Here is a 21,550-nt window from a genome sequence, read left to right on the forward strand (position 1 = left end):
TTGAGGCAGGTCACCGTCCTTTTCTTGAGCACGATAGTTGCCATGTGAAGCAGCTGGGAATCTCAGACTGCAGAAGCGAGAATCTTGTGTGACTCCCTTTTGTCTATGTTGGTGTCAGTAATAGTGACTTTGATTGCAATTTAAAAAAAGACCCTTCTGTTTCACCAATGTCCTCTGGAGAAGAAAAGTTGCTGTCCTTTGCCAATTATTTTACAGTTGACACCAGATATACATCAATATGGAGACGCACAGAACTTTGGGTGCAGTGGTAAAGTTGCTGCCTCACAGCGCCAGAGACTGACTACAGATGCTGTCTGTATGGAGTTTATATGTTCTCCCTGTGACCACGTGAGTTTTCTTCAGATACTTCGGTTTTCACCCACACTCCAAAGACGTGTAAGTTAATTAGCTTCTGTAAATTGCAAATTGTTCCTTGGGTGTAGGATAGTGCTAGTGTATAGTGATAGTGCTAGACCGCTGAAGGGCCTATTTCTGCACTGTATCTCTAAAGTACAGTCTAAGCAATATTTAGCAATAAGTCCAATGACATTAATAAAAAAACTTCTGAGCAGTCCAACCATGAGCTCGGATAATGTCCAATTCACTTCTAACCCATTGTGGATGTTATGTTTTGTAGTTGCGAAGTCCAAAAAAGAAAGAAAGAATAGGGCAGCTTATGTTGTGGTTCACATTTAATAACTTCCAATTTTAATGCCTTCTGCTCTTAATGGATTCAAATTGTATCCTGTACTCCGGCTGCCCCTGGTCACATGATATTAGTACACTGGACGGCTTGATTGTAATCATGTATAGTCTTTTCGCTGACTGGATAGCATGCAACAAAAAGCTTTGCACTGTGTCTCAGCGCACGTGACAATAAACTAAACTAAACAAAGCTTTAAAAATACATTTTCCTTTTATTCTGCTCCCTGTTTCAGAGTTGTTTATCCTTGGACGCAGTGACTATTTACAGTGGGACCTGTTTGCTTGTGCAGCTTAATGATTTCACTTGTGGGTACACAGTGTTCAGGGAGTTGTGCAGGTGAACGAACAGCTGGTTGCATAATGTGACTGAGCTCGGTAATTCCTAGATGTTTGACTGGTTTTCTTTTGTAAATGATCAGTGGCATATCGGTATTCAAATTCCCAAGCAAATGAAATGTAGCACACATATGCAAGGAGATTATATTGAAACTGTTTACAAAATTGCTTATTCATCTTCAGCTAGAAGCATTATATCCAGACCAGGTGTCATTTAGTCTCCCCTTTCATCTCTAACCTTTGCCTACCTATCTGCCAATCAAAGATAGACACAAAGTGCTGGAGTAAAGGGTCTGCCCCACTTAGGCGATTTTTTAGGCGACTGCCAGCGACTCATAGTCATTGCATGTAGGAAAATAACTACAGATGCTGGTACAAATCAAATGTATCACAAAAAGCTGGAGTAATTCAACGGGTCAGGCAGCATCTCAGGAGAGAAGGAATGGGTGGCGTCTCGGGTTCAGACTCTTCCTCAGTCATAGTCGTAGCAGGTCGCCGAAAAAACGGCGACTGGACCCCCCCCACGACAATGTCTACGACAAGCTACAACAACCTACCACCTAGTCAATGTCAAGCTGCGGCAAGCTACCGACAACCGGCGACCCAATCGTCGTGAGTAGGACGTCCACCTATGACCGCACCTACGACCACACAGGCGACAACCTACGACAACCGAAGAACCAATGTGTAACGAATTAAAAGTATTGTACATGAATGCGCGAAGTATAAGAAGTAAAGTAGATGAGTTTGATGTTCAGATAGAGATTGGTAGATATGACATTGTGGGGATTACAGAGACATGGCTGCAGGAGGATCGGGGCTGGGAACTTAATATTCAGGGTTATACGTCCTATAGAAAGGACATTTCCTATAGAAAGGACATTCACAAAATGCTGGAGTAGCTCAGCAGGTCAGGCAGCATCTCGGGAGAGAAGGAATGGGTGACGTTGCGGGTCGAGACCCTTCTTCAGACTGATGTCAGGGGGGCGGGACAAAGGAAGGATATAGGTAGAGACAGGAAGATAGAGGGAGATCTGGGAAGGAGGAGGGGAAGGGAGGGACAGAGGAACTATCTAAAGTTGGAGAAGTCGATGTTCATACCACTGGGCTGCAAGCTGCCCAGGCGAAATATGAGGTGCTGTTCCTCCAATTTCCGGTGGGCCTCACTATGGCCCTGGAGGAGGCCCATGACAGAAAGGTCAGACTGGGAATGGGAAGGGGAGTTGAAGTGCTCGGCCACCGGGAGATCAGTTTGGTTAATGCGGACCGAGCGCAGGTGTTCAGTGAGCGATCACCGAGCCTGCGCTTGGTCTCGCCGATGTAAATGAGTTGACGTCTAGAGCAGCGGATGCAATAGATGAGGTTGGAGGAGGTGCAGGTGAACCTTTGCCTCACCTGGAAAGACTGTTTGGGTCATTGGATGGAGATGAGGGGGGAGGTAAAGGGACAGGTGTTGCATCTCGTGCGGTTGCAGGGGAAAGTGCCCGGGGTTGGGGTGGTTTGGGTAGGAAGGGACGAGTGGACCAGGGAGTTATGGAGGGAACGGTCTCTGCAGAACGCAGAGCGGGGAGGGGATGGGAAGATATGGCCAGTGGTGGGGTCCCGTTGTAGGTGACGGCAATGTTGGTGGATGATATGTTGGATCCGCTGGCTGGTGGGGTGGAAGGTGAGAACGAGGGGGATTCTGTCCTTGTTGCGAGTGGGGGGAGGGGGAGCAAGAGCGGAGCTGCGGGATGTAGAAAAGACCCTAGTGAGAGCCTCATCTATAATGGAGGAGGGGAAGCCCCGTTTCCTGAAGAATGAGGACATCTCGGAAGCCCTAGTGTGAAACACCTCATCCCGGGCGCAGATGCGGTGTAGACGGAGGAATTGGGAGTAGGGGATAGACTTTTTGCAGGGGACCGGGTGGGAAGAAGTGTAGTCCAGATAGCTGTGCGAGTCAGTGGGTTTATATTATACTATAGAAAGGGCAGGCAGGTGGGCAGAGGAGGTGGGGTAGCTCTGTTGGTGAGGGACGAAATTCAGTCCCTTGTGTGGGGTGACATAGGGACTGATGAGGTAGAGTAATTGTGGATAGAGTTAAGGAATTGTAAAGGTAAGAAGACACTAATTGGAGTTGTCTACAGACCCCCCCAAATAATAATCCGGATGTAGGGTTTAAGTCGCAGCAGGAGTTAAAGCTGGCATGTAACAAAGGTAATGCCACTGTGGTGATGGGGGATTTCAATATGCAGGTAGACTGGGAAAATCATGTTGGTTCTGGACCCCAAGAAAGAGAGTTTGTAGAGTGCCTCCGAGATGGATTCTTAGAGCAGCTTGTGCTGAAGCCTACCAGAGAAAGGGCAATTCTGGATTTAGAGTTGTCCAATGAACCAGATTTGATAAAGAGAACTCGAGGTAAAGGAGTCGCTTGGAGGTAGTGATCATAACATGATTAGTTTTAATCTACAATTTGAGAGGGAGAAGGTTAAATCGGAAGTGTCAGTGTTGCAGTTGAACAAAGGGGACTATGAAGGCATGAGAGAGGAGCTGGCCAAGGTTGACTGGAAAGGGATCGTAGCAGGAATGATGGTGAAACAGCAATGGCAGGAATTTCTGGGCATAATCCCGAAGATGCAGGATCATTTCATTCCAAAGCGGAAGAAAGATTCTAAGGGGAGTAGGAGGCAACTGTGGCTGACAAGGGAAGTTAGGGATGGAATAAAACTAAAAGAAAAGATGTATAACACAGCAAAGAGTAGCAGGAAGCCAGAGGATTGGGAAACTTTCAAAGGACAAGTTCCAGTTTAAATTCCATTTGGAATATTGTGGAGGACCAAGAACCAAGACCAAGACAACAGAAGGTAACAAAACGGGCAATACGAGCTGAAAAGATGAAGTATGAGGGGAAGCTAGTCAAGAATATAAAGAAGGGCAGTAAAAGCTTCCTTAGATATGTTAAGAGAAAAAGATTAGCAAAGACAAATGTGGGTCCCTTGAAGGCAGACACGGGTGAAATTATTATAGATAACAAGGAAATGGCAGAAGAGTTGAACAGGTACTTTGGATCTGTCTTCACTGAGGAAGACGCAAATAATCTCCCAGATGTGCTAGAGGACAGAGGATCTAGGGGGATAGAGGAACTGAAAGAAATTTGCATTAGGCGAGAAATAGTATTGGGTAGACTGATGGGACTGAAGGTTGATAAATCCCCAGGGCCTGATGGTCTGCATCCCAGGGTACTCGGGGAGGTGGCTCTAGAAATAGTGGACACATTAGTGAGCATTTTCCATTGTTCAATAGATTCAGGATCAGTTCCTGTGGATTGGAGGATAGCTAATGTTATCCCACTTTTCAAGAAAGGAGCGAGAGAGAAAACGGGGAATAGCAGACCAGTTAGCCTGACATCGGTGGTGGGGAAGATGCTGTAGTCAATTATTAAAGAGATACGCTCATTGGCGTCAAACCCAATGTCGCCGAAAAAATGTCAACATTCTGAAAATGCAGCGGCGACTAGAAAGGTGCTAGGACTCTTCGGGCGACTAGGGAAACTACTCACGACCACACAGGCGACACCCCGGCAACTCTGCTGCTGCACCACTGTGCCCCCTACCATGTCTTTAAGTCGAATTAGTTTATTGCTGTTTAAGGTGTTTGGAAGACATAGAAGTGCGCAATACAGTTTCTTTTTTACTTCAGCTTTTCTTTCTTATGGTCAAAATGTTCCTCTGGCACAGGCACATGTTAGACGGGCAGGATCTGTCAGCGTACCCCTCCGATTGATTCAGTGTGCTTCTACGTGCTTGACTGTTCCCATTGTTCTTTTGTTCAATAATTCTTTTGAACCTTGTGAAAGGACATGTAATAATCGTACCAGCATTTGACCGCATGCAGATTGTCGGGGGAGTTACTGCCGTTTTGACTTGATTTAAGAGTACTCCAGGGATCAAAAAGTTTTTTCCTTTCTCTGCACGAACCCGTGGCTATTCCCAGACGTACACTTTGAAATCACAATAACGTATGAACACAGAGGCAGGAATGGGCCCTTGTGCTCTTTCCACATTCCTACACTGAACTCGTATTGCTTGATTTCCTTAATAACCAAGATCTATCGGGTATACTGTACTGTTCTTTTGTGGTGGGGAATTCTGTACAATCCTTTAGGGTGAAGAAATTTCTGACCTATTCAATCTCTTATTGTTCTCCAATGAATCTCATTTTGATTCTGTTATCCCCCTGGTTCTAGTTCCAACCTTCATCTCTTCATCTATTTAATTTAGTTTAGTTTAGAGATACAGCGCTGAAACAGGCCCCTCGGCACACCGAGTCCACGCTGCCCATCGATCACCCGTAAACTAGTTCTATGTCTGACACATGAAGGGTAGTTTTTACAGAAGCCTATTAACCTACAAACCTGCACGTCTTTGGAGTGTGGGAGGAAATCGGGGTATCCGGAGAAAACCCACGCGGTCACAGGAAGAACAGACAAACTCTACAGACAGCACCCATAGTCAGGATTGAACCCGGGTCTCTGGCGTTGTGAGGCAGCAACTCTACCACTGCGCCACTGTGCTGCCCTTTCTCTGCTAACCAATCCATACCAATACATTAATCACTGTCACACGTGCTCCAATTTTGTTTAATACCCTTTAATAAGGTGGATTTGTCTTCCTGGAACAAAGGAGGCCGAGGGGTGACCTGATTGAAGTATATACTATTATGAGAGGTATAGATAGGATAGATAGTCGGGGCCTATTTCTTATAGTAGGGGAATCAAAACCAAGAGGTGAAAGGTTTAAGGTGAGAGGAAGGTATTTTGTAAGGCACCTGAATGTAAAGTTGGTTTACAGAGAATGCTTGATATCTGGAAATCGCTGTCAGGGGAGGTGGTGGCATTAGATACAATCACCACACATAGAGAGTCATAGAGGGATACAGTGTGGAAACAGGTCCTTCGGCCCAACTTTCCCACACTGACCAACATGTCCCAGCTACAGTAGTCCCACCTGCCTGCGTTTGGTCCATATCTCTCCAAACTTGTCCTATCCGTGTATCTGTCTGTTTCTTAAACATTGGGACAGTCCCTGCCTGAACTACCTCCCCTGGCAGCTTGTTCCATACACCCACCACCCTTTGTGTAAAAAAGTTAGCCCTCAGATTACTATTGAATCTTTCCCCCTTCACCTTGAACCTATGTCCTGATCTTCGATTCACCTACTCTGGGCAAGATATTCTGTGCATCTACTTGATTTATTCCCCTCATTATTTTATACACCTCTATAAGATCACCCCTCATCCTCCTGCACTCCAAGGAATAGAGACCCAGCCTACTCAACCTCTATCTATAGCTCAGACCCTTTAGTCCTGGCAACATCCTCATCAATCTTTTCTGAACCCTTTCAAGCTTGACAATATCTTTCCAATAACATGGTGCCCAGAATTGAACACAATACTCTAATTGCTGTCTAACCAACGTCTTATACAACTGCAACATGACCTCCCAACTTCTATACTCAATACTCTGACTGATGAAGGCAAATGTGCCAAAAGCCTTTTTGACCACCTTATCTCCCTGCGACTCGACCTTCAAGGAACCATGCACGTGCACTCCTAGATCCCTCTGTTCTACAACACTCCCCAGAGGCCTACCACTTACTGTATAGGTCCTGCCCTTGTTAGATGTCCCAAAATGCAACACCTTACACTTCTCTGTATTAAATTCCATCAACCATTCCTCAGCCTGCCTGGCCAATCGATCGATCAATCTTTCACAACCATCTTCAGAATCTGCAATACCACCCAGTTTTGTATTATCAGCAAACTTGCTAATCTTGCCATGTATGTTCTCATCCAAATTATTGATGTAGATGAGAAACAATAATGGGCCCAGCACCGAATCTTGAGGCACACCACTAATCACAGGCCTCCAGTCCGAGAAGCAACCTTCTACCTCTGCTTCCTTCCATGAAGCCCATTTGCCATCCATTCGGCCGGGCAGCACGGTGGCACAGAGTTGCTGCCTTACAGCGAATGCAGCGCCTGAGACCCGGGTTCTATCCGACTACGGGTGCTCTCTGTACGGAGTTTGTACGTTCTCCCCGTGACCTGCGTGGGTTTTCTCTGCGATCTTCGGTTTCCTCCCACACTCTAAAGACGTACAGGTTTGTAGGTTAATTGGCTTGGTATAAGTGTAAATTGGTGTATGTAGGATAGTGTTAATGTGCTGGGTGTGGACTCGGTTGGCTGAAGGACCTGTTTCGGCGCTGTATCTCAAAACTAAACTAAACTAATCTCTCCTTGGATCCCATGCGATCTAACCATTCAGAGCAGCCTACCATGCGGAACCTTGTCGAACGCCTGACTGAAGTCCATGTACACAACATCTACAGCTCTGCCCTCATCAACCTTTTTGGTCACGTCTTTGAAAAACTCAAATCAGATTTGTGAGACACAACCTCCCACGTACAAAACCATGCTGACTATCCGTTATCAGCCCTTGGCCATTGAAATGCTTGTATAACCTATCCCTCAGAATACACTCTAGTAACTTTCCAACTACAGATATTAAGCTCACCGGCCTATAGTTCCCAGCATTTTCTCTGCAGCCTTTCTTGAATAGAGGCACAACATTTGCTACCCTCCAGTCTTCCGGCACCTCTCCTGTATTTAAGGACGACTCGTAAATTTCAACCAGGGCTCCCGCAATTTCCTCTCTAGTTTCTCACACTATCCTCTCATATATCTGATCAGGTCCTGGAGATTTGTCTACCTTCATACACGATAGATAGTACCTTCAGTACTTCCTCGACGGGAACACTGACTGCTCTCAAGACACTTCCATTGACTGCCCCAAGTTCCTCCATCCTACTGTCTTTCCCCCCCTTCCACCCCCTTCTTGGGTGCCCTTCCCCCCCTTCCACCCCCTCCTCCCCCCCCTCCCCGACCCACTCCATCCCCCCTCCCACCCCCACTACCCCACACCTACTACCCCCACTGCCCCTCCGCCCACCCCCACTCTTCCCTCCCCCCCACTACCACCCCCCTTACTCCCCCACCACCACACTCCCCCCCACCCCCACTCTCCCCTCCCCCATCCCCCACTCTCCCCTCCCCCACCCACACCCCCACTCTCCCCTCCCCTCACCCCACTATCCCCTCCCCTCCGTGGACCCGTTGGCAGCGAAAGCCACTCACCAGTGCCATTGATCTAGCATCCTAACCCCCCCCTCCCATCACCCACTCAATCCCCCTTATCCTCCCCTCATCCCCCCTACCCCACCTCCCCTCCCCCCACCCCTACTCCCCCTCCACTACTCCCCCTCCACTAGCCCACCTCCCCCCAGCCCCACTCCCCTCCCCCTCCCCCACTCCCTCCCACACTCCCTCCCCCACTCCCTCCCCCACTCCCTCCCCCACTCCCTCCCCCACTCCCTCCCCCCACTCCCTCCCCCCACTCCCCCTCCCCCACTCCCTCCCCCCACTCCTCCCCCCCAAACCCCTCCCCCCACACCTACCCCTCACTCCCCCTCCCCTTTCCCCCTCCCCTTTCCCCCTCCCCAGCCCTACTCCCCCCACCCCCACTGCCCCTCTCCCCCCACCACTGCTCCCCCCCACTCCCACACGCTCTCCTTCCCCCCACCCTCCACTACCCCCTCCCTCTCCCCCCACCCTCCTCCCCTCCACTCCCCCCACCCTCCCCCTCACTCTTCCCTTCCCCATCCCCCACTCATCCCCCGCTCTCCCCTCCTCTCCCCTCGCCCTACTCTCCCCTCACCCCAATGTCCCCTCCCCTCCCCCCCCACCCCAACTCGGCCCCCACCCCCACTCTCCTCCGTGGACCCGTTGGCGGCGAAAGCCACTCACCAGTGCCCCGTGCGTGCAGCGCTGATTGCCGGCGAGCTGCGGCGGCTGGGGCTCGGCCCAAAGCCTCTCCTGTATTGGTCTAGCACCCTAACCCCCCCCCCTCCCATCACCCACTCAATCCCCCTTATCCTCCCCTCATCTCCCCAACCCCACCTCCCCTCCCCCCACTCCTACTCCCCAGCCCCACTCCCTCCTCCCCTCCTCCCACTCCTCCCCCCATTCCTCCCCCCCACTCCCCCTCCGCAGCCCTACTCCCCCCACCCCTACTGCCCCTCTCCCCCACCTGCACCCCCCCTCTCCTTCCCCCATCCTCCACTCCCCCCTCCACTCCCCCCACCCCTCCCTCCACTCCCCTTCCCCCCCACCCTCCACTCCCCCTCCCCCCCCTCCCCCCTCCCTCCACTCCCCCATCTCCATTCCCCCCCCTCCCCACCCCTACTCCCCTTTCCCCCTACCCCCACCCCCGCTCATCTACCCCCACTCCCCGGCGGCAATCCTTGATCATATCAACGGGTCCCTACTGCACCGGCACGGCTGCGGCCGCTAGGTTCCCATTGTGATATCATACGCGGGTTGACGGAGAGAAAAGTGATTTTTAAAATTTTTAAAAAAGATTTAAAAGAGATTTTGAAAGACTAAAAAATCATATCATATCATATCATATATATACAGCCGGAAACAGGCCTTTTCGGCCCTCCAAGTCCGTGCCGCCCAGTGATCCCCGTACATTAACACTATCCTACACCCACTAGGGACAATTTTTACATTTACCCAGCCAATTAACCTACAATGATTTAAAAAAAATATTTATTCCAACCCCAGGACAGTGGTGAGTAAGGTGGGTCTAAAATTGTCGCGATATCGTGTACCGTTTTGGCTGTGTCCAGCCCCAAATAATATACAATTAATATATGCACAAACAAACATAGTTTTAGTAATAGACGGACATACAAACAGACAGACAGATAGATAAATAGAGAAGATAGATAGATAGATAGATAGATAGATAGATAGATAGATAGATAGATAGACAGACAGACAGACAGACAGACAGACAGACAGACAGACAGACAGACAGACAGACAGACAGACAGACAGACAGACAGACAGACAGATAGATAGATAGATAGATAGATAGATAGATAGATAGATAGATAGATAGATAGATAGATTAGATAGAATAAGATAAGATAGATAGAATAAGATAAGATAGATAGAATAGATAGATAGAGAAGATAGATAGAGTAGATAGAGAAGATTGATAGATATAGAAGATTGATAGATATAGAAGATTGATAGATGGAGACTTTATTTATGGGTGTTTTCTACTGGCTGGGGAAGGGGAATGAGGGGGAATAGTGGGGGAAATGGGTGTACATCTAGGGGGGACGCAGAGAAGAGAGGAGGGGAAAAAGGAGAGGGGTGTTGTTTAGTTACCTAAAATTGGAGAATTCAATGTTTACACCATTGGGTTTCAAAGGTCTTTTATTGTCACGTGTACCAATTAAAGTACAGTGATATGCAAATTACCCAAGCAGACCCACCTTGATTTAGTTTTTAGTTTGGAGACACAGTGCGGAAACAGGCCCTTTGACCCACCGAGTCCACCAGTGATCCCCGCACATTAACACTACCCTACACACACCGTGGAACAATTTTTATATTATACCAAGCTAATTAACATGCAAACTTGTGCGTCTTTGGAGTGTAGGAGGAAATCGAAGATCTCGGAGAAAACTCACGGGGAGAAAGTACAAACTCCATACAAACAGCACCTGTGGTCAGGATCGAACCCGGGTCTCAGGCGCTGCAAGCGCTGTATGACAGCAACTCTACCGCTGCGCTACTGTGCCACCCAGTGATGTGCACCCATTTCCCCCACTGTCCACCCTCTTTCCATTTCCCCATCCCCGTTCACCTACATTCCTTCCTCCAGCTTCACATTTCATGCCTCATCTCCCCTTATCTCACCGCCTTTTGTCTTCTTTCCATCTCTGGCCTTTGTCCACCCCTCAGTCAGTCAAATCCTCTCCCCTCGCCTGTATCCATCTACCACTAGCCCCGGCTTTGTCCTGCCCCCACCTCTCTTCCAGCTTTCCACCCCCACGATAATCCATCTGAAAAAGGGTCCCGACTCTTCTTCTGACTGGCCTGCTGAGTTACTCCCAACACTTTGTGTCAAAGGTTTGTTGATGTTTGCTTCTGCCCTGATTGCATGCATTGTAACGGATATTAATTTAAAATTAGCTTTTTCCTGACGGGATTTAGTCATCCCCCTTGATATTACTAATTTATGGAGTTTATGGACTTGTTCAATCAGCATTGTTTGATCCCCAAGTTGTTCTTGTGAAAAAGTAAAATGGATTACTTTTGAACACAAAGTGCTGCAGTAACTCAGCAGGTCAGGCAGCATCTCTGGAGTTCATGATGGTTACGTTTCAAGTCGGGACCCTTCTTCAAACTTTTAGGTTACTTTCGGGTTGAGCGCATCACATTCTCGCTTTCTCTCAAACCCAGGTAGTTAAAATCCTATAATATAAACGTTAATATTTTAAAAATTGTAAATTGTCCCCAGTGTGTAGGATAGTGCTAGAGTACTACCAGATCGCTGGTCGGCATGGACTCGGTGGGCCAAAGGGCCCGTTTCTGTGCTGTATCTCTGAACTAAACTAAAATTGTCTCCCCTCTCCTCAAACCACGCCCAACGTTTAATAATAGTTCATTTATTTGTACGTATGTGGGATACCAGAGTTTCAAGCTGCCACTTCTTTTTTCTAAAGGAGTGTTTTACACTCTGCTCTCTGGACCTCTGAAGTTGCCAGAAGTTGTCCGAAAGGGAGAAACAAACCCAGTACACACTGAGAACGATGCCTGCAAGAAATACTCTTTCACTGACCGCACTAGAAGCATGAGTTACGATTACATTGTAAATGACCTGTTAAATCACTGTTTCTATTACTTTTCACTTGTAGCAGCTTGAAAGTGATATACTTTGTTTGAATGTTTGTACCAAAATTGATCTACTGATTTATTGAGAGATCAGTCACTGGCAATCAGATAATGTAACCCACCGATGTATTCTTGATAAATAGTATTCAGGTAAAGGGATGGTTGGAAATGGTCCTGTGTAATAACAGTCTTGCTGCCTATGTGCGATTTTATAACCAATAAGCATACAGTGACTATTGAAAGTGGGGGGGGGGGGGGGGGGGGGGCAGGAAAGTGATGCTTCTGAATGCGTTTGAGGCAATGTAAAAAATAATATAAATTTAACCAACAATTCTCCATTTGAAACCGGTCACTTCCTTGCTGTATTCATAAATAATGTTTTATTCTTTCCAGAATGTCCTCGATGTGTTCTGAAACTCAGCTGGAAGAACGACTACAGTTAGGTATGGCTTTCCAAACTTCTTGACCGTTTCTGTAAGTCCTAAAAACAGTTTAAATGATAAAAGGCCATTAAATAATAGGGCTTTTGCAACCATTTACTGTTAGCTGGAAGAAGGGGGACTTGTTAACCAGGGCATTTCTGTGAATTATTGAGTTTCTGCTACTTTTCATTTGTATGTTGTAACAGTTAAAATTGATTTATTTTGTTAGAATGTTTGCACCGGGCTTAAAGCATTCATATGTTGAGAAATCAGTAACCAGACATCGGATAAATGACTAATTGACGCATTCCTAACAAATAGCAGTTGATTAAAGCATTGACACTTGCTACCTACATGTATTAGCTATCAGCACGAAATGTCACCTGTCCAAACCCTCCACAGATGCTGCCTGACCCGCTGAGTTCCTCCAGCACTTTGCTCAGGATTCCAGCATCTGCAATTTCTTTTTTTTCTCCACGTATTAACTGTTCGGTTTTGCACATTTGATTTGGAAAGAGTGCAAGCAGGATTTGCGAGGATGTTGTCAGGACTCGAGAGCTTGAGTTATAGGGAGAGGATGGGCAGGCTGAGACTTTATTCCTTGGAGCACAGGAGGCTGCGTGGAGATCTGATAGAGGCGGATAAAATTATGAGGAGAATAGATATGGTGAATGCACAGTCCTTTACCCACAGTAGGAGAATCAAGATCCAGAGGACATGGATTTAAGGTGAAAGGAGAAAGATTTAATGGCAATCTGAGGGGCAACCTTTTCATTCATAAGGTGGCGGGTATATGGAACGAGCTGTCAGAGAATGTAGTTCAGACTGGTACTATAATAACATTTAAAAGACCCTTGGGCAGGATACGATAGGAAAGGTTTCGTGGGATATGGGCCAAAAGCGGGCAAATGGGACTAGTTTAGATGGGGCATCTTGATCAACATCTTGGTCTTTCATTTTGGCCTATGTGGTTGATGCAGTGAACTGCTTCTTGTTGGAGAAGAATCGGGTCAGTCAACGTGTCAGACCTCGACTTCGCAGATGACATTGTCCTGCTGCCAGACCAAATTGGGGAGGCACAGGAGCTGCTCGGCAGGGTGGAGACAGAGTGCGAGAATGTGGACCTCCACCTCAATGCCAAGAAGACGGAGTACATGGTGTTCAACGGTGGTGACCATGAGCCTCTTATGACCAGTGGCGGTGCATCTCTCAAGAAAGTGGAGGACTTCAAGTACCTGGGATTGAGGATGCAGAGCTCGGAGAATGACATCAAGGTCCGGAAAGCGCTCGCATGGAAAACCCTCAATAACGTGGGGAAAATCTGGACGTCTCAGATGTCTAAGGGTCTCAAACTGAGATTCTTCCATGCAACTGTAGAGACGATATTATTGTACGGGTGTGAGGCATGGACTCACTCGAGCACTGTCCAAGTCTCTCGATGGTATCTACACCCGAATGCTCAGAAAAGTTCAAAATGTCAGTTGGAGGGACCACACCACCAACGCCCAGCTCAATGGGGAGATTCCACCTCTGACCGAGAAGATCAGGTCGAGAAGGACGAGACTGGCCATTGCCACCGCCATCCAGAAATACCAGCAAACAAGGTTGTGCTGTGGGAAGCCACCATGCTGAAGACGTTGATGGAAGACGCATACGTAGAGACAAAAGAGATGCTGGCCAGCTGTATGGAGGACAGAGATGTGTGGGGTGTCCATCACCGTGCCCGTCGCAAACCAGCACCACTGCGCCGCTAATGCTTTCAATGATTTTTATCAATTAATTAATTTAAGTGATGATCAGATAACACTGCACTTGTTTTTCTAAATGTGGGTACAGAGCTTTGAATTCTCACAGTCACTGGGCTGTTTTGGGCAATTATTAAGCACCACTAAATAAGCCAAAGTTGACTTGGTATTGAATTGTATCTTCCATATAGAAGAAAGTCATTTTGATCAGCAAGTTAGTCATTGAGTCATGTAGCACTGATACTGGCCCTTGGGCCCAACTTGTCCAAGTTGACCAAGATGCCTATCGAAGCTAGTCCCATTTACCTGTGTTTGACCCATATCACACCAACTTAGTTTAATTTATTGTCACGTGAACCGAGGTACAGTGAAAAGCTTTTGTTGCGTGCTAACCAGTCAGCAGAAAGACAGTACATGATTACAAACGAGCCATCCACAGTGTACAGTTACAGGATAAAGGGAATAACGTTTAGTGAAAGATAAAGTCGGATTAAAGATAGTCCGGGTCTCCAATGAGGCAAATTGTAGCTCAGGACCGCTCTCTATTTGCTGATAGGATGGTTCAGTTACCTGATAACCGCTGGGAAGAAACATACTGTAGAAACATAGAAAATAGGTGCTGGAGGAGGCCATTTGGCCCTTCGAGCCAGCACCACCATTCATTGTGATCATGGCTGATCATCCACAATCAGTAACCCGTGCCTGCCTTCTCCCCATATCCCTTGATTCCGCTAGCCCCTGGTGCTCTATCTAATTCCCTTTTAAATTAATCCAGTGAATTGGCCTCTACTGCCTTCTGTGGCAGAGAATTCCACAAATTCACAACTCTCTGGGTGAAAAAGCTTTTTATCACCACAGTTTTAAATGTCTTCCCCTTTATTCTTAGACTGTGGCCCCTGGTTCTGGACTCCCCCAAAATTGGGAACATTTTTCCTGCATCTAGCTTATCCAGTCATATAACATATAACATATAACAACTACAGCATGGAAACAGGCCTGTCCGGCCCTACCAGTCCACGCCGACCATTCTCCCTGACCTAGTCTCATCTACCTGCACTCAGACCATAACCCTCCAATCCCCTCCTATCCATATACCTATCCAATTTACTCTTAAATAATAAAATCGAGCCAGCCTCCACCACTTCCACCGGAAGCCCATTCCATACAGCCACAACCCTCTGAGTAAAGAAGTTCCCCCTCATGTTACCCCTAAACCTTTGTCCCTCAATTCTGAAGCTATGTCCCCTTGTTGGAATCTTCCCCACTCTCAAAGGGAAAAGCCTACCCACGTCAACTCTGTCCGTCCCTCTCAAAATTTTAAAAACCTCTATCAAGTCCCCCCTCAACCTTCTACGCTCCAAAGAATAAAGACCCAACCTGTTCAACCTCTCTCTGTAGCCTAAGTGCTGAAACCCAGGCAACATTCTAGTAAATCTCCTCTGTACCCTCTCCATTTTGTCGACATCCTTCCTATAATTTGGCGACCAGAACTGCACACCATACTCCAGATTCGGCCTCACCAATGCCCTATACAATTTCAACATTACATCCCAACTTCTATACTCGATGCTCTGATTTATAAAGGCAAGCATACCAAACGCCTTCTTCACCACCCTATCCACATGAGATTCCACCTTCAGGGAACAATGCACAGTTATTCCCAGATCCCTCTGTTCCACTGCATTCCTCAATTCCCTACCATTTACCCTGTACGTCCTATTTTGATTTGTCCTACCAAAATGCAGCACCTCACACTTATCAGCATTAAACTCCATCTGCCATCTTTCAGCCCACCCTTCCAAAAGGCCCAAGTCTCTCTGTAGACTTTGAAAATCTACCTCACTATCAACTACTCCACCTATCTTAGTATCATCTGCATATTTACTAATCCAATTTGCCACACCATCATCCAGATCATTAATGTAAATGATAAACAACAGTGGACCCAACACAGATCCTTGGGGCACTCCACTAGACACTGGCCTCCAACCTGACATACAATTGTCAACCGTTACCCTCTGGTATCTCCCATTCAGCCATTGTTGAATCCATCTTGCAACCTCACTATTAATACCCAACGATTTAACCTTCTTAATCAACCTTCCATGTGGAACCTTGTCAAATGCCTTACTGAAGTCCATATAGACAACATCCACAGCCTTGCCCTTATCAATTTCCCTGGTAACCTCTTCAAAAAATTCAAGAAGATTAGTCAAACATGACCTTCCAGGCACAAATCCATGTTGACTGTTTCTAATCAGGCCTTGATTATCCAAATAATGATATATATTGTCCTTAAGTATCTTTTCCATTAATTTTCCCACCACAGACGTCAAACTAATAGGTCTATAATTGCTAGGTTTACTTTTAGAACCTTTTTTAAACAAAGGCACAACATGCGCAATGCGCCAATCTTCCGGCACCATCCCTGTTTCTAATGACGTTTGAAATATTTCCGTCATAGCCCCTGCTATTTCTGCACTAACTTCCCTCAATGTCCTAGGGAATATCCTATCAGGACCTGGAGACTTATCCACTTTTATATTCTTCAAAAGTGTCCGTACCTCCTCTTCTTTAATCCTCCTAATTTCCATCACTACTCTACTTGTTTCGCTTACCTCACATAATTCAATATCCTTCTCCTCGGTAAATACCGAAGAAAAGAAATTGTTTAATATCTCCCCCATTTCTTCCGGCTCAGCACATAGCTGTCCACTCTGACTCTCTAATGGACCAATTTTATCCCTCACTATCCTTTTGCTATTGACATATCTGTAGAACCCCTTGGGGTTTACTTTTACATTACTTGCCAAAGCAGCCTCATATCTTTTTTTCGCTTTTCTAATTTCCTTTTTAAGATTCCTTTTACATTCTTTATATTCCTCAAGAACCTCATTTACTCCCTGCCGCTTATATTTATTGTATATCTCCCTCTTTTTCCGAACCAAGTGTCCAATTTCCCTGGAAAACCACGGCTCTTTCAAATTATTATTCTTTCCTTTCCACCGAACAGGGACATAAAGACTCTGTACTCTCAAAATTTCACCTTTAAATATCCTCCATTTCTCTATTATATCCTTTTCATAAAACAACAATTTCCATTTCACTCCTTTTAAATCCTTTCTCATCTCCTCAAAATTAGCCTTTCTCCAATCCAAAATCTCAACCCTTGGTCCAGATTTGACCTTCTCCATAATGATATTGAAACTAATGGCATTATGATCACTAGACCCAAAGTGCTCCTCAACACATACCTCCGTCACCTGACCCATCTCATTTCCTAACAGGAGGTCCAACACTGCCCCGTCTCTGGTAGGCACCTCTACGTATTGCTGCAAAAAACTATCCTGCACACATTTTACAAACTCCAAACCATCCAGCCCTTTAACAGAATGTGATTCCCAGTCTATATACGGAAAATTGAAATCACCCACAATCACCACTCTGTGCTTACTACTAATATCTGCCATCTCCTTACATATTTGCTCTTCCAATTCTCGTTCCCTATTTGGCGGTCTATAATACACCCCTATAAGTGTTGCTAAACCTTTCTCATTTCTGAGTTCCACCCAAACAGCCTCCTTAATCGAGCCTTCTAGTCTGTCCTGCCAAAGCACTGCTGTGATATCCTCCCTGACAAGCAATGCAACACCCCCACCTCTTGCCCCTCCGATTCTATCACATCTGAAACAATGAAATCCTGGAATATTTAATTGCCAATCGCAACCCTCCTGCAACCATGTTTCACTGATCGCCACAACATCATACTTCCAGATGTCAATCCAGGCTCTAAGCTCATCCACCTTTCTTACAATGCTCCTAGCATTAAAATATACACATTTAAGGGACCCATCATTTCTTATTCTCAGTTTATTTCTTTTCCCTTCTTTCTCTCCTACATATTGGGTCTGAGTGTTTCCCTTTTCTGCCTCCTGCCTCACACACTGCCTATTAGCTATCTGTGTTTGAGTCCCTCCCCCCAACCGTACTAGTTTAAAGTCTCCACAGTTATTTTAGCAAATCTCCCAGTCCCTTTATAATTTTATACAAGATCCCCTCTTATCCTTCTAAATTCCAGTGAATACAAGCCAAGTCTTTCCAATCTTTCCTCATATCACAGTCCCGCCATCTCGGGGATTAACCTCGTGAACCTACGCTGCACTGCCTCAATAGCAAGGATGTCCTTCCTCAAATTAGGAGACCAAAACTGCACACAATACTCCAGATGTGGTCTCACCAGGGCCCTGTACAACTGCAGAAGGACCTCTTTACAACGATACTCAAATCCTCTCGTTATGAAGGCCACCATGCCATTAGCTTTCTTCACTGCCTGCTCTACCTGCATGTTTACTTTCAGTGACTGGTGTACAAAGACACCCAGGTCTCGGTGTACTTCCCTTTTTCCTAATCTGACACCATTGAGATAATAATCTGTCTCCTTGTTCTTGCCACCAAAGTGGATAACCTCACATTTATCTGCATTATACTGCATGTGCCCACTCACTCAATCTGTCCAAGTCACCCTGCAACCTCCTAACATCCTCTTGGCAGTTCACACTGCCACCCAGCTTTGTGTCATCTGCAGCTTTGCTAGTGTTACTTTTAATTCCATCATCGAACCCAGCACCGAGTCTTGCGGCACTCTACTCGCCACTGCCTGCCATTCTGACAGGGACCCGTTTATTCCTACCCGTTGTTTCCTGTCTGCCAACCAATTCTATCCATGTCAATACCTACCCCCAATACCATGTGCTCTAATCTTGCCCACTAATCTCCTATGTGGGACCTTATCAAAGGCTTTGTGAAAGTCCAGATACTTGTCACATGCTCAAAAAATTCCAGAAGATTAGTCAAGGAGGATTTTCCCTTCATAAATCCATGCTGACTTGGACCAATCCTTTTACTGCTATCCAATTGCGGCGTTATTACCTCTTTAATAATTGACTCCAGCATCTTCCCCACCACCGATGTCGGGCTAACTGGTCTATAATTCCCCGTTTTCTCTCTCGCTCCTTTCTTGAAAAGTGGGATAACATTAGCTACCCTCCAATGCACAGGAACTGATCATGAATCAATAGAACATTACAAAATGATTACCAATGATTCACAAGAACTGCCCCTGAATCTGGAGGTGTGCGATTTCACACTTCTAAGTGTCCAAATGTCTTTTAATTGTTGATCTAGTACCGGCCTCAACTACCTTCGCTGGCAGCTCATTCCATCTACCCACCACCTACTGTGTGAAAAAGTTGGTAATCTTTTCTTCAGGTAAAAGACCTGAATAGGATTCACTAATGCTTACTGTTTAATTGGTTAATGTGTTAATCAGCTCTCAGTTCTGTACAATTTGAAGTAAAATTAAGTTATTAGAGACATGAGTGGGAGTGAAAGCAGGTTCACTCTCTTCCTACGTTGTATTGATGCTTTTGCTACAAAGATTACAGCAGAATATCTTTGAACCGCAGGAGTGAGACGTTGGATCTAAACAGTCTGGTTTGTGTGGAGATCAGTCCCAACAGCTTAACCTCCTCACTCAAATCCCAACTTTCTCCAGAAATGCATTGAACTTTCTCTTGAATCAATGATAATAATAATAATAATATTAATACATTTATTTTATATAGCGCTTTTCAGGAAGCTCAAAGACGCTTTACAGAGCAGACAAGACATAAAAACAAACAAACAAACAAAAGATTTATCCCGCGGACTAGATGCAAGATCTGTTTTACTGTCTTATCTTGGTTCCTTAACAACAACACTTAGCCAGGCGTGTGTCTGCTGCAGCACTCGTGTATCTGTTGTACACAACCTGAAACAATGATTGATTAATGTTTACAGCTGACATCGAGGATGATGACTTTGAAGATGTCGATGAAATTCCAGCCATCAGTTCGCTTCGTAAACACCACATCGATTCTAAACCCATAGACCAGCCACTTGCAGTAGTAAGTTGTGTTATCTTTTTTGTCTTTTCAATTGATCAGTTACATACTGCTACAAACATTTTCAGTTCAATTCTTATAGGGTACTCTATTGGCAGGGTATTAAGTTTAGCTTCAGCACCTCTGGATTAAGAGATCTCTCCTTGAAGTGGTGATATCCGGTGAAGATTGGATCCGGCTGGGATGTTTGCTCCTCTCCTGACTAAAATGATTTTCACTCCGCACTTTAACTAAGAGCTACACCACAAGACATAAGAGCAGCACAGTGGCGCAGCGGTAGAGTTGCTGCCTTACAGCGTCAGAGACCCGGGTTTGATCCTCACCATGAGTGCTGTCTGTGTGGGGAGTTTTTAACATTCTCTCTGTGACCGCGTGGGTTTTCTCCGGGTGCTTCGGTTTCCTTCCACATTCTAAGGAGGTGCAGGTTTGCAGGCTAATTGGCTTCTGTAAATTGTCAATAATGTGTGGAATAGAATAGAAGTAGTGTACGGGTGATTGCTGGTCAGAGCGAATTTGGTGGGCCGAAGGGACTATTTCCACGCTGTGTCTCTAAACCAGGGATCTCCAAACTATGGCCCGCGGGTCACATCCGGCCCGCCACGAGATTTTATCCGGCCCGCAGCAAGCTCTTAGGGACTGGAGGCAGAAGCTGCCGGCGAAGGTTCGCCGGAGAGCGGATCGCCACCACCCAGAGCCAGGACAAAGCGAGAGACCGCAGCGCCCCCTCGAAACTTCCCTCCTCGCCGCCGCTCAACCAGAGAAGAGAGAGAAGGGGGGGGGGGGGGGGGAGGCGAGTCGGAGTAGAGGGAGCAACAGGTGAGAGCGGGAGGAGGGGGAGGGTGTCAGCGGGTCCGGTGAAGGAGCGCCGCCACTTACGGGTGCTACTCCTTCCCTCTCTCTCCCCTCTCCCTCTCTCTCTCCCAGAGTCAGCGAGATCTGCGCTGCTCCTCCACTCTCTTCCCCGGCCCCGTCTCCCTCTAGCGCAGCGAAATACAAGTGAAACCTCCCTCCTCGTCACCGCCACCGCCGCTCACCCCGGGGATGGGAGCATGAGCAGAGAGACAGAGTGGTGTAAAATGAGGGTAGAAGCAATAAGTAGCAAGGTGAAAAGTAAAAGTGGCAGGCAGACAAATCCAGGGCAAAAATCAAAAAGGGCCACTTTTCAACATAATTGTATAAGGGGTAAGAGTGTTGTAAAAACAAGTCTGAAGGCTTTGTGCCTCAATCCAAGGAGTATACGTAATAAGGTGGATGAATTAAATGTGGAGATAGTTATTAATGATTATGATTATAGTTGGGATTACGGAGATATGGCTCCAGGGTGACCAAGGCTGGGAGCTGAACATCCAGGGATATTCTATATTCAGGCGGGATAGACACAAAGGAAAAGGAGGTGGGGTAGCATTGCTGGTTAGAGAGGAGATTAAAGCAGTGGAAAGGAAGGACATTAGCTCGGAGGATGTGGAATCGATATGGGTAGAGCTGCGAAACACTAAGGGGCAGAAAACGCTAGTGGGAGTTGTGTACAGGCCACCTAACAGCAGTAGTGAGGTTGGGGATGGCATCGAACAGGAAATTAGAAATGCGTGCACTAAAGGTGCAGCAGTTA

At 46.5% G+C, this 21,550-nt stretch overlaps 1 protein-coding gene across 2 annotated transcripts in view; it reads left to right on the top strand.

Annotated features, from left to right (window-relative positions):
- The window catches only part of mindy4 (MINDY lysine 48 deubiquitinase 4), a 163,955-nt gene that overhangs the window by 50,304 nt on the left and 92,101 nt on the right, over positions 1 to 21,550 (top strand). For both annotated transcript variants that reach the window (XM_078426293.1, XM_078426303.1), the window contains exons 6-7: positions 12,226 to 12,275; positions 19,838 to 19,944. In XM_078426293.1, coding sequence (XP_078282419.1) covers positions 12,226 to 12,275; positions 19,838 to 19,944 — 157 coding nt within the window. The remainder of the gene's footprint in view (positions 1 to 12,225; positions 12,276 to 19,837; positions 19,945 to 21,550) is intronic.

The sequence above is a fragment of the Rhinoraja longicauda genome, chromosome 2 (genome assembly GCF_053455715.1).
Source record: "Rhinoraja longicauda isolate Sanriku21f chromosome 2, sRhiLon1.1, whole genome shotgun sequence".
Classification (NCBI taxonomy): domain Eukaryota; kingdom Metazoa; phylum Chordata; class Chondrichthyes; order Rajiformes; family Arhynchobatidae; genus Rhinoraja; species Rhinoraja longicauda.